The 12045-nt window shown below is 39.0% G+C and overlaps 1 protein-coding gene across 2 annotated transcripts in view; it reads right to left on the bottom strand.

The window, feature by feature from the left end:
* The window catches only part of DCBLD1 (discoidin, CUB and LCCL domain containing 1), a 46802-nt gene that overhangs the window by 21681 nt on the left and 13076 nt on the right, over positions 1 to 12045 (bottom strand). For both annotated transcript variants that reach the window (XM_042838703.1, XM_042838780.1), the window contains exons 2-3: positions 9499 to 9711; positions 194 to 331 (exon numbers count right to left, since the gene is read on the bottom strand). In XM_042838703.1, the coding sequence (XP_042694637.1) occupies positions 194 to 331; positions 9499 to 9711 (351 nt within the window). The remainder of the gene's footprint in view (positions 1 to 193; positions 332 to 9498; positions 9712 to 12045) is intronic.

The raw sequence follows: 12045 nt of genomic DNA, 5'->3' as shown, positions 1-12045 counted from the left end.
GTAAGATTTTAGCAGCTTTTTTATCTGCTTAACGTTACTATTGCTTCTCATACCCATGCTGTCAAAAAGATGATATTTCATGCCAAGCCACCTGAAAATATTTAGGACCAAACATATAAGCCAAAGTCTGTGGTAGAGAAGATAATGAATTAGGGAGGACTATGGTGTTCGTCCTTTAGAAAAAGTGCATTACCTGGATGATCACTGCTGGCATAAGATAACAGAAAGCCTCGTCCTGATATATGGGATCCACTCTCAAAGTGGATAGTTGCTTCATTGCTGTCCAAAATGATTTCTTTGGGGACAGGCATCATATTACCACAGTAGGGTCCTACAGACAGAACGAAGATTTCAGAGTTTAGATGAGATAGTTAGGCTGGAATATTCTCATGATAAATAAGGAATTTCATAACATGCTCATTCTCCTTCAGAACCAATCCACATATTGACAAAAGGGCTTTAGCTTCAGTCCTTTATGGGTATGAACTCCAAAGTTACCTTGACAAAGAATGACAAGAATCCAATTGTCCCTTCATGGCATGAATTCTAGCATTAGCATCTCTCATCACATAAGCCTCAAGAAAATGATTAATACTCTTTCACCTTTGAAGTAGAGTGTTCTTAAATACAGCAGTAACTCAGGAGAGAAAAGAATGGAATGAACGTTGAAAGGCAATCCAAGGGATCTATAGAGGATCTGCTATAGCTGCTTCAGCAGAGCAGCTATTCTGAAAAGCTTAGGAACACAAACAGCACACCTTGTCTTAAAGGATGTGTGTGCCATGTGTCAAGTTTATGAGCAGGAACTATTAAGAAAATTTCTGCATTTATTGGCATTTTAAAAACATCACCAGATCATTGAAATATATAGTTTAGATTTCCTGAGCTTAAGACAAAGTAAAGAGGGACAGGAAGGGAGTAGAAAAAGGAGACACGAGTCTTGTGCCTACACTGAATTAGATAATGGTTTTATAGCTGCCAACTGCAGTATCTTGGAGCACTCCTCAGGATAGTCCTTTCTTGTACCAGCAGGCTCTCACAATTACATTTGCTTCTTCAGAAGTCACTTCCTGAGGGGAGCTTTCTTTTGAAATTGCCATAGTCTTGCCTTCCATTGCCGTATCTGGATGCAAACATTTGTCTCTGGCTGCCCTCAAGCACAGAGGACACAGGAAATCAAGAGCACTTTGGATACATTTTGAATTTAAGGGGATGTTTACAATATAAAGTGCTAATAAGAGGTTTTGTAAAATGGCAAACACTTTCCTACTTAGAAGGCCTCAGACCATCTATTCTGTTGAGAATTGTAACAGCTTTTGTGTAATAAAGCAAGACCTTGGGATGGAAAATGATCCCTTTGACTTTTTTCCAGGACAATCTCAATTTTTTGGTGGTGGATACTTTATGGTACCTTGGAACTGAGAGTACAAGAAATCGCAATCAAAGTACAGCACAAAATTGAAGAGCCTTCTGAACAGGTGTCTAAAAGCCCCTTCATTTTGTTTGATACTGTCTTTCCCAAATACTTAATCAGCCTTATAGCAGCTAGAGATCATCCTGTAGAGTAGCCCAGTCAGAGGCAATGACAGCCAGCTGTCAGCAGAAGAGGACAAATTAAAGGACGGATTCTGTCTTTTGGCTTGTAAAATTATAACAAAGGCAGGCAGGCAGAGAAACAAGTGACAATTGTGACATTTCCCCCGAGTACTACTGTGTCGAAAATGAGTCACGACTTACTTAGAGAAAACAGTATCTATAAAAAGGGTTAAACAAATTGCTTAGGAAATGAACTTATCAAAAAGAGAGCATTTGACACTGTGTCATACCAGACAACTGCACGAGTGTTTTATTTGAGAAGGTCTTTTGTGTCAGAATGCAGTGGGAGAAGTGCTAACTTACAACTTCATTTTTCTTCTGAAGTATAGGAAGAGAGAAAGAGAGAAAGGGGAGAAGGCAGGAAGGCGTTGTGCTTCTTCAAAATGAAACACCTGAGAAAGCATTAGTCTTTTTCTTGTCTCAGGGACTGACTGTATATTTTCTCACCAATGCTCCTTTCCTTTTTCCCTAACAGCAATTAGCAGTGACATGTCTACTCTGTAGGTACAATTTTGGTGGCTGACTCACTCAACCACACACCGGCTGGGTCAGGATTAGCTGTCTCCTACAGTAGCAAGTCTACATGTTTTCCAGGTAACTATACAAACAAATCACATGTCATAAGTAAAAATGATAAAATAGAATAAGAAAGTCTAGACTCATAGAGTTGTATATTATGAAAGCCAATAATTCAGAAACAGATTAAGAAATCAGCATGCAATGCCTGAATACAAGTTTATACTGTTAAGTAATAAATCCAACAAGGGTTACAAATCTATGGTTATCTCCTTGTTTTGTCGAGGGTGGTTCTAGTGTACCCAGAGACAAGTGTGTGGCTCTGAACTAAGGAGATCTAGAATCAGCTTAGTTTATCATAAAGGATATAAAAGCAAGAAACAGTAACCACTGAAGAAATTAATACTTCCCAAAATTGTATGAATCACCTATCTGCATAGATTAAAAAAAAAAACACAGAAACAACAGATATTAATACCAGAAAACACTCTTGTTCTCTCATTGCAAACAGATGAAGCCTTGCAAAGTATTTCAATACAGTTCTTCCCAGTAAGTCAGGTAATATCAGCAATACACAGCCAGGTCATCAGACTTCCATGATATCTAGTAAAGCTTAATTGCATGCATGCTATCAAATACAGAAATTTGCACTGAGAACTATGGTTTAGAAAAGGGTACAAGCACTACCTCACATCCCTACTTCTATTCCTGGAGATACTGTTTTGGTTTCATTATGTGAAAGAACAACAAGCATGCAGCCAGTTTTTTGAAAAAGTGTCATTTCTCTCTCTTCAGTTCTTAATAGTGAGCAATGCAAGCACATCTGATTTACTGAATAACACAGCTTTCTGGCTAGCAGCTAATCTCTCCATTTTGCCCAGTTTTTGCAGAGACCTTTTGACCTCTGATTCTCATTTTCTCCACAATCAATTCATTTTACACCAACAGTCTTTCAAGAAATTCCCCATATGAAAACTGGTAATTCTTACTAAATAAAATGGATTTGGGATCAAGGCAGTTCTTTAGGGTCAGTTTCTGAATTCTCTGAATTCTATGTTTCTGCCTTCTAATTTCCTTCAGAAAAATAATGAGACTATTTTTAACTACATGTACTCCTTCCTATGCACTTGCAGCACAGCTGCTCTCCATTTGTTTTAATATTATAAAGCCTGAGAAATCATACTCTCCCAGACTTCTGAGATTGTGGTTCATGCTGTGCCTGAGTGCAATGCACTTTCTCTACACACAGCAGCACCCAGCATATTTGCTCTCCACTGACATACCTAGTGTCCCTTTAAATACACAGATTAGGAGATTTTATACACATTAGTAGATTAAAACCCATCAGCACCTGTAGCAATTCTACTTAAATTGAAACTGTATTTCCTAGACAGTACTTTCCACTTGCAATTGAGGTGACAAAATCATGGATCTTTATCATCTACTTCTGAGATTCACATATGCTCCCTCTTTTGTCTGAGTATTCCATTCTGTCTGTTGACAGCCTGTCTACATGAATACTGAGCAACCTCAGAGAAGAAGAGGGATGAAGGAGAAAGCTTTGGTTTGTGCCCAATTTGAAAGGGAGAAACTCATTTAAAGGCCTTGTTAAATTTTATAGCAGCGTTTGGACTTGACTCTGGATAAGCATTTAATTTTTATACTTGGGACTATGCCAGAAGTCTTTAAGATTCCTTTTGAAAACTGCCAGATAACTTTATCAGTTTTTCATCTTCTAAAGTTAGTTGTGAGGTGGGTTGCTTTGCATATTGAGTTTGAAAAACAAGTCATGAATGTTGATCTCTCTCCTTGCTTCCTCTTTCAGTGACTCTGCTGGATGTCTGCTAGGGTAAGGAGGAGGAGGCAGGGTTGTTTGGTTTGTTTACTAAGAACAAAGGAAAGATTTTGACTTAATAAACAGATGTGTTATATGTCATGAAATTGAGTAGGTGTTCTCCATACTTCAGTATTAGCATATCTACATATCAGGGCCTTTCTTTTTTTGGCATCTTGCTGAAGAGCTGACAGAACTGTGGTTCCGTCTGTTCGCTCCAGATTCATTAATAGATATGTATTTTTTAAATTCTGCAGGAGGGCTATTAGGGGCTTATGGATCTTGAATGTTCCTAATTTAATATTCTCTAAAATTAAATTAATATTTAATGCCTTTCTTCTAGAACTCCTAATCTGGTGATATGGTTTAGGTGGCTTAAATGAAATACTCTTATTTTGAAATTATTGTTTCCAAGCAGTATTAATGTCATGGGAAATACATGGTGAATGGTCTCATGTATATCCTTTGTCTGCCTCCTCTGGAGACCAAAGATGTTATTTTATGCTTTGTTTGTTTTTAAAATGTTAGCAATAGTCTACCACTTTTGTCTTTTTGATAATAGCATTGTTTTGCAAATCTGATGATCTTTACAATGTTGTCTGCTTTTATGAAGTCTAGTTTACTTCTACTGTCAGCCAGACTCTGGAACATTTCCTGAGGTCATTCTGTAAAGCTGTGCTCCTTTATGCTTTCTACTTCCCTTAAGAAGTGCTCTGCCAGAGGGCTCACTTCTCTCATACCAAGCAGCAATTCCTACATGCTGTTTGTTTCTGCAGGTTTTGAAGTACCTCAATAGCTGGAGAAGGACAGGGGATATGATGAACATGGATTATGCCTGCATTATTTCAGAGCTAAAAACTCAGCCAGTTTGTAAAAGATTTGCACAAACAGCTCACAAAAACTGCAAGGATTTCTTGTGTGAAGATGTGCATTTTTAAAATTTGTCTCCATCCCACATTCATACACATGCTTTGCTTTCATATGCAATGACAGAGCATAGCTGGTAACTCTTCTCCTGCTACTGAGAAAAAGAGAAGACTCCACAGTGTGGGGCAGAATAAAGTGGTATTTAATGCTCAATAGATATGAGTTGACAGGGAAGTCACATCTGTTACTCAGGGTGAGACAGTCTGATTATTCAGCATTTAACTTTGCACAACACAGTCTGACTTCAAAATAAGACTAAGAGTTACTTGTTTTAGGAAGCAGTCAGGTAAAAGAAGTAATTAATTACAGTTTATAAACAGAGAGCCCGGGCCACCTGTCCTGCAGGCTGTAGGTCTGCCTGCTTGACCTCACCTAACACTGTGCCTGAGGTATTAGCTAAACCCAAGGACAGAAGCCCAGCTACAGCTAGGAATCTTTAGCAAAGAGATGCACCTGTTTAACAAAATAACTCAGAAAAAAGCACAATACAGTTTATGAATCTAAAATGAATATGAGGCCATTTGATAAAAGAAAAGCAAAGTCGTTGTTTTACAGCTAAATCTTTTGAAAGCTGCTGTAACCATTCAGGCGAAACCCAACTGTTTACAGAGTTTTGACTGTTAAGAAATCGCTCAGCTTCATCTTCAGTGAGAACTTGTCTGGGCATTTCGCTGGATTTCCTGAAATACCAGAAACAATACTGCAATAACAAGTTTCCTTTGAGGAGTGAAAAAGAAGCCTGGGCGCACCCTCTGTTCAAGAAAGACACATATTACAATCTGTAGTAAGTAGACAATGAGGGTGGTTCAGTGAATCCCCTCTCACCATGATGACAGATGTGAGGCACTTGAAGGCATTTGGTTCTCCTGCACACACACACAGAATGCACGCTCACTCCCAGCAGCCACTGTACACTCACACATCAGTGAATGCTTGGTTTTCCTAACAACCACCAGTGAATGGCTGCAGGGAGAAAAGAGCATTTCCAGTAATTTCTTTTGCTATTTCACACTAGTTACTGAGTGCAAATTATGCAAGAAGTTAACTGTGTTAACTCTCCAAATTATTACTAGTCACTCAGCAGATCTGACATCCACCCCAAAGGAACACATCAGCCTCCTACTGACTGCAAGTGAATGGAAGTAGGCACTTATCTGTTCTTTATTCTCTCTCCAGTCAAAGACTTATGATCATCTCACAGAAATTAAGGGAAAAAATACTAAGCCATTAGACAAGAAAAGAGTGAAAGAGGCAAGCAAAAAGGGTCAAAAGAGATACAGAAATTTGATAGTCATGAAAAGAAGCTGAGCAAAAGCCATTTCTGTCGAGCCTTAAAAACGTTTTTGTTAATATGTACATAAGTGGTGTAGCAATGGCTGTCGTGTTCCTGAGAACTACAGGGACCACATGGTTAATCTTGTTTTCACATATCCCTTTAACTAATTAAAAAATCAGAAGCTCTTTTCAGAGCTTGGTATTTTTAATATGCTCAGCTAATGAAATTAACTCTAGAAGAAAAGCATTTCAGAGAAGGCTGTACCCTGTGCACGCTATGAAACGTACTTGATGTTATTTTCTATTCTAAATCCCTTCTGTGTGGAAAATAGAAGAAGCAAACAGAAAGAATCCACCCTCTTTTTGCTCAGTGCGAAGCCGTGCCTTTGAAAAGGGACACTATTTATTTCTCCCAGAGACAACATGTACAGAGTTGTGTTAACATTTAAAGATTTACTAGACAAAGGTGACTCAGTTTCAGCAAAACTGGTGTTACTCTACCTCTGCTGACTGATGATGAACGTTTTCACATCTAAGTCTGGAGGGAGAGCCAGGAGTTGGAAAGAAAAGGCTTACTACAGTGTCATTCCTCCTGTTAACCTCAAAGAAAACAGTGGGAAGAATAATAACCCTGAGACACAGTGTTCTGCCACTTTATGGTCCCAGTATTAGAGCATCATTAAGATTATTAATGACCATCTTCTGATGGCAATATTGTGGAAATTTAAACACAATGGCTGCCTTCATAGGTTCGTCAAAGCTGAGAAGTATCAAAAGTGAGAACTGTACTGTAAAGTTTGTGTTCTATATGAATGGGAAGGATTAGATCAGCATACTCGGTGCTAGACATCATTCTAGGCAGGAATTAAATCCAGAGTATTCCTGGGTATGTGTACAAGATGGCATGAATGCCCTGAATTTAAACACGTATCAGTGTTCTTTTGCCTCATCTGTAGTCACAGGCTTGCTAAAGCAAAGAAATCACCTGGCTAACATAAATCCACTTGTTTGGAACAGTTTCCCTTTGGTGCATGGGACACAAATACCCCAGACATGAACTGAGTTACTCCTTGTGTATTCCATGAATCCTGGCAGGAGGTTATTACAGTGAATGAATCACAGTTATATATAAAGACCTGTGGGACAGACGTGAAAGGACAGAATACTTTGTCATCAGAAGACTTGCTTACACTAATGTATTTACATGCACATGGTGTGGTGTTTTGTCTCTGATCAATTTTCTAGGTTTCATATACACTCCTCAATAAAATGTTGCATGCATGCTGATATTGCCTGTCTTGTATTCTGTGGAATTGAAGAGATCAGAGTAGTATTTAAAACATATTTCCCTTTGGACCTTATTTCCTGATAATTGCATACCTCAAAGAATACAGGCTGTCTGGCTAATTTGAAGTATGAGTAATGTTCACACTGCTTGTTTTCACACTCAGCTTTTTAGATCTTCCTTTTTAAGCCCTGGTCAGGTACAGACATCCCCCCAAACAGTCAAACATTAATTTTTAACTGCTAGAAGTTCCAATGCCTGCAAAGTATTTTCAGATCTCCATCATCCTATTAAAAAATTCAATGGCAAAGGTCAATATCTTCCTGAATGAAGATACCAACCTGCTTCAAGGATGAGAGGAGAGCTGTAGAAAGGAAACCTGGACTGAGAAGCAGCCACCTGAAAGGACTCCTCACAGGACCAAATGTGCTTAGCAGTGCCCAATCAGAGGGCTCCTTTTGCTTACATAAACACTTATTGAACTCTAGAACTATAGCAAAACTGTTGAAACAACACCCTTGGAAAAGTCTGAATCTCACCTGTGAATTCCTGTCTTTTAAAACAAGAATTCTGAGTTCTGTGAATTTTTGCATATAGTGCTATTTCCTCACTGCATGGATCTACCTGAACATAAAGAAAGGACTCTGTATACAGGAATGTCTACAGCAAGCTGTAGGCCACAAAAAACATTACAGATAGCATGTCTGCTTAAGCTGTAAAACCTGTTTAATCAGATAGAAGCAAAATCTGCTAATTGTGCAGTTTGTTACAAAGGATGCAAATTATAGTCCACATGCATCAGATATTGCTGATCAGGTATGAAAATGGGTGTGGGAACACTTTAAAAAATTCATTACATGGGCTTGATTGCATAATACACCAGCATTCTGTGTTTGTAGGCTGAATAGCTGCAAGACTGAACTATGTGAAGACACCTCGGGGCTGTTGTGTAAGGAGTCAAAATCTGAATTAGAATTCAAGCTTCATTTTTTACTTAAAAGACAATATGATTTATCCTTGTTTCTTAGATAAGCCTTTGATTTGAAATGTTAAGGTAATATCAGTAAAAATCATTCCAAGTTATGATAATGCACTACTAAACCCGTATCACTACTGCTAAGTACAGACAGTGTGCTTCAAGTGAACAGAATTCCTTTCTTACAGGTATATGAACGTAAACACAAATAAATAAATCCAAGAAACATTCCTTACACCTCAGATAAAGCTATATGCAAGGCTTAGATATGAACACGTCAGTGTTCACTCTTGTTGAAGGCTGCTTCAAAATGTAATACATCCCTTGTGATGAGCAATAATTACCTTTATCTTCATCTGTGAGAGAGGCTTTAATGCTTCACCTGATCTTATCTTACCAGATGAATTACAGGCCTACCATGTTCATGAATTAAAGGCAATCATCTCTCTTTACTATTATGAGACCTGAGCTTGGGTGAACCACATACTGCACTGAGACAAGCAATGAGCTGGGTCACCTTGACATCTTGTTGTGGCTTGCCTCTTCATTTTCTTCTTCCTCTGAATCTGCTTTGCCTGTAATGTCCAGTATCGTATACTCAAACTCAGCTGCCTGAAGGGCTACAGCCTGCACCCAGCTGGCAAAATCTTATGGACTTGCAATTCATGAGTTTCCTCCATCATTATGGCACTCCTCACAGCTCCACATCTTTGCCTGGATTTCAATCTGATGTCAGAAAAAAGGGCTCACTGACCTGAACATCAGTTTGACTCTTTTACAGAGCAGATCAAAAGCTCCAGCAGCAGCTGGCTGGGAAAACTGATTTGAGGAAGGCTTCAGGACCTCTTGGGAGGACTTTGTCGTTCTGTTGTTTTAAGTGCACAGCTATAGCATGTTATTACACTTATCCTTTTGTGTAAATTGCTTACACAAGTGCCTGGCTGCACACATTTAATATCTGAAGTATTAAAGACTTCATGTTAGAAAAGGCTATCGGTGACAAACAGGTAGCAATAGCAGAGGTTATCTTATCTGAAACTCTGACTAACTATGAAATAGATACAGGAGAGATGACTCGCTTTGACTTACCATGCATCGTTGAAGAACTCAGGATGGTAAGGTAGCTGGATTCACACTTCTGTGATTCAATATCCAGGTCTCCAATTTTTAAGATCAGGCGTTTTCCCTGAGGTACTTGGATTTTCTTTTCACAAAGTGTGTAGTTTGGATATGTCCCAGGATAGTTCTTGGATGCCAGGGTCCCGCTGTCCTGATACATCACCACATGCCCACATCCATCTCCTGCAGTAGAAGGAGAGCCAAGGAAGAAAAACAAAATACATTCCTCAATTAAAAAAAAAAAGTAAGAAGATGCTGACCACAAAACCATCTCAAATGCATTCCACCTTCTTCAAATATTTTGTAATTCTCCACCTCAGTTTTACAGCTGTAGGAAAACAGGTAATTAAAATAAATGGAGTCATATTTATCTTGCAAAACAGTAGCAAAAAGGGTTGGAAACACGAATTAGAGTATTTGACAGTTCTGTATAAACAGAGACTCTGGTTTTGATTTACAGCCAAACCCTACTGAAACCTTAAGGATGCAATTTCACATGTAATGGGTAGGATCCTTCCTCAAACAGTTTTCTCCCAATTATCATTCCACACTATTTCCGTGTAAGGAGCCATCAGGCAGAGAGCAACTGAATCATGCATGGATGCACAGACATGACCTAGCCACATACTGTCACAGTCCTGACTCATCTTACTTTCCTGTTGGTTTTCTTGCTCTGCTTGCACAATGCAAAAAGCACTGGGGACAAGGTAAACACAAATGGTGGGATGGGTGTCCTCAGCAAAATGCACAGGCTACTTCACGGCAGAGTTCCTAGAGAAATCAGCACTGCTTTTCACTGGTAGCAGGGAGAGAATAAGTGTTCGCCCAGCCCAGCCCAGCCCAGCATGGGCAGAGAATTGGTACTGCGGCAAAGTGGATTTTCATGGCAAGGGGTGAGTTCAGGTTTGGAGCAGCTGCAGAAGCATAGGACAACAGGAAAAGGTCCATGAAAATACAGGGGGGACGTGGGGACTGACGTGGAAAACAGGATGCGTCTACAGAGGGGAAGGAAGCAGGTGACAGATAGGAGACCTTGACTACTAGAGGAAGAAATTCTTAGTGAACTATTTAAAAGTGTACCAGTAATGTATAATTTATGTTTTAAAGCTAACTTATTTCATTATGCTGAACCTTGAAAAAATGGATTACATTATTACATTAGTGAAACCGGTGCCACATCTGTATATGTGTAGCAGCCCTCAGTGTTAGGTCAAGTGGAACACAGCAACTCTTTCTATAGGGATCTTGAATGCTGTTGCCCTTTACCACTACAAAATCAAAACTAATTCTAGAGGTGTTAATACAACAGAATCCGGAAAAGCTGGGAATTCATTTTTACTTAGAATTTCGCTTTTGGAGATGTTTTGGTTAAGTCATTTTGATCTGGCTGTTTTAATTACTACCTGAGTTTTCTTTCACAAACACCCAAAAGAACAAGCTTCAGATTTGATAAGATTGTTGACATGTGAAAAGCTAGAAAAGACTTATTGATAAAAATGGGTACCATTCTGGCAGCTGGGGTGAAGGTGGCATGCTGTGCAAAGGTAAGATCCAACATAACAAATGCCTTGCAACTATATAATTATACTGCCATTTCATGAATCTCACTCAACTGCTTATTCACAGGCAACAGCATTTATTTTGAAGCATTATCATTACTTCTGGCTTTGTTGCCTATTTAATTCTGTCACAGGTTCATGCTCAGAATAGAGGTGAATAAGAGACCTTATATATTATTGAATCTAAAATCATATCACCAAGAAACTAAAAATGGTTTCTCGGATCTCTCTGTTGACATATTTTTAAAAATACCTGTTGTTAAAGGTTGTTTTCCTAGCTCCTTTGATTTTAAGATGCATAAGAAAATGCTAACAACAAAAGGCAAATCAGTCCCTTGAGAAAAATCATCCTTTTAATGGAAACTTTTCTCAGCAGAATTAAAGTATAAGGAGAGATACAGTACATATGCTGTCAGCTTTCTTGACCAAGGGAGGTGCAAGCATTGTGAAATCAGACTGCTTCCAGCAGGATATGGGACAATCTGAGGTGTGTGTAGTAAGAAAGCTATCTACGGTCCTTATTTAATGCTTGTGTTTCTACCAGTAAGCATTTATTTTAGTTGAATTGCTGAAAACCAAGTGACTGCAGTCTGGAGTTTGATTTGCAACTTGTCCTCATTGGAGAGCAAAAAGGGAAAATGAAGGGAAAAGTTACACAGCCACAACAAGACATCATGGGGATGAGCTCCTTAAAACCGAAAGTCCAGTGTTTGCCTGGCTTTCATCTCAGTGGGTTTGTTCTGGCCTGTGCCACCTCAGTAAAACCTCAAGGATTCTGAGTGGTACAACTCTTCTCACAGTGCTGAAAAGACATCGTTATCACAGTGAGATGCTGACAACTGTACAGGTCACAGAGCACATTGCTGCAGAAAGTGTACAAGGAAAACTGCAGACACCTCAGCCCGCTGTCCTCCTCTTTGCAGGTTATACAAGGTCTTGTCCCCAGAGAAACTCCTTT

Source organism: Centrocercus urophasianus, unplaced genomic scaffold (assembly GCF_019232065.1).
Source record: "Centrocercus urophasianus isolate 14NV4802_14NV808 unplaced genomic scaffold, USGS_Curo_1.0 seq_10, whole genome shotgun sequence".
In the NCBI taxonomy this organism is placed as follows: Eukaryota; Metazoa; Chordata; class Aves; order Galliformes; family Phasianidae; genus Centrocercus; species Centrocercus urophasianus.
This window is presented reverse-complemented; position numbering and strand designations above follow the sequence as displayed.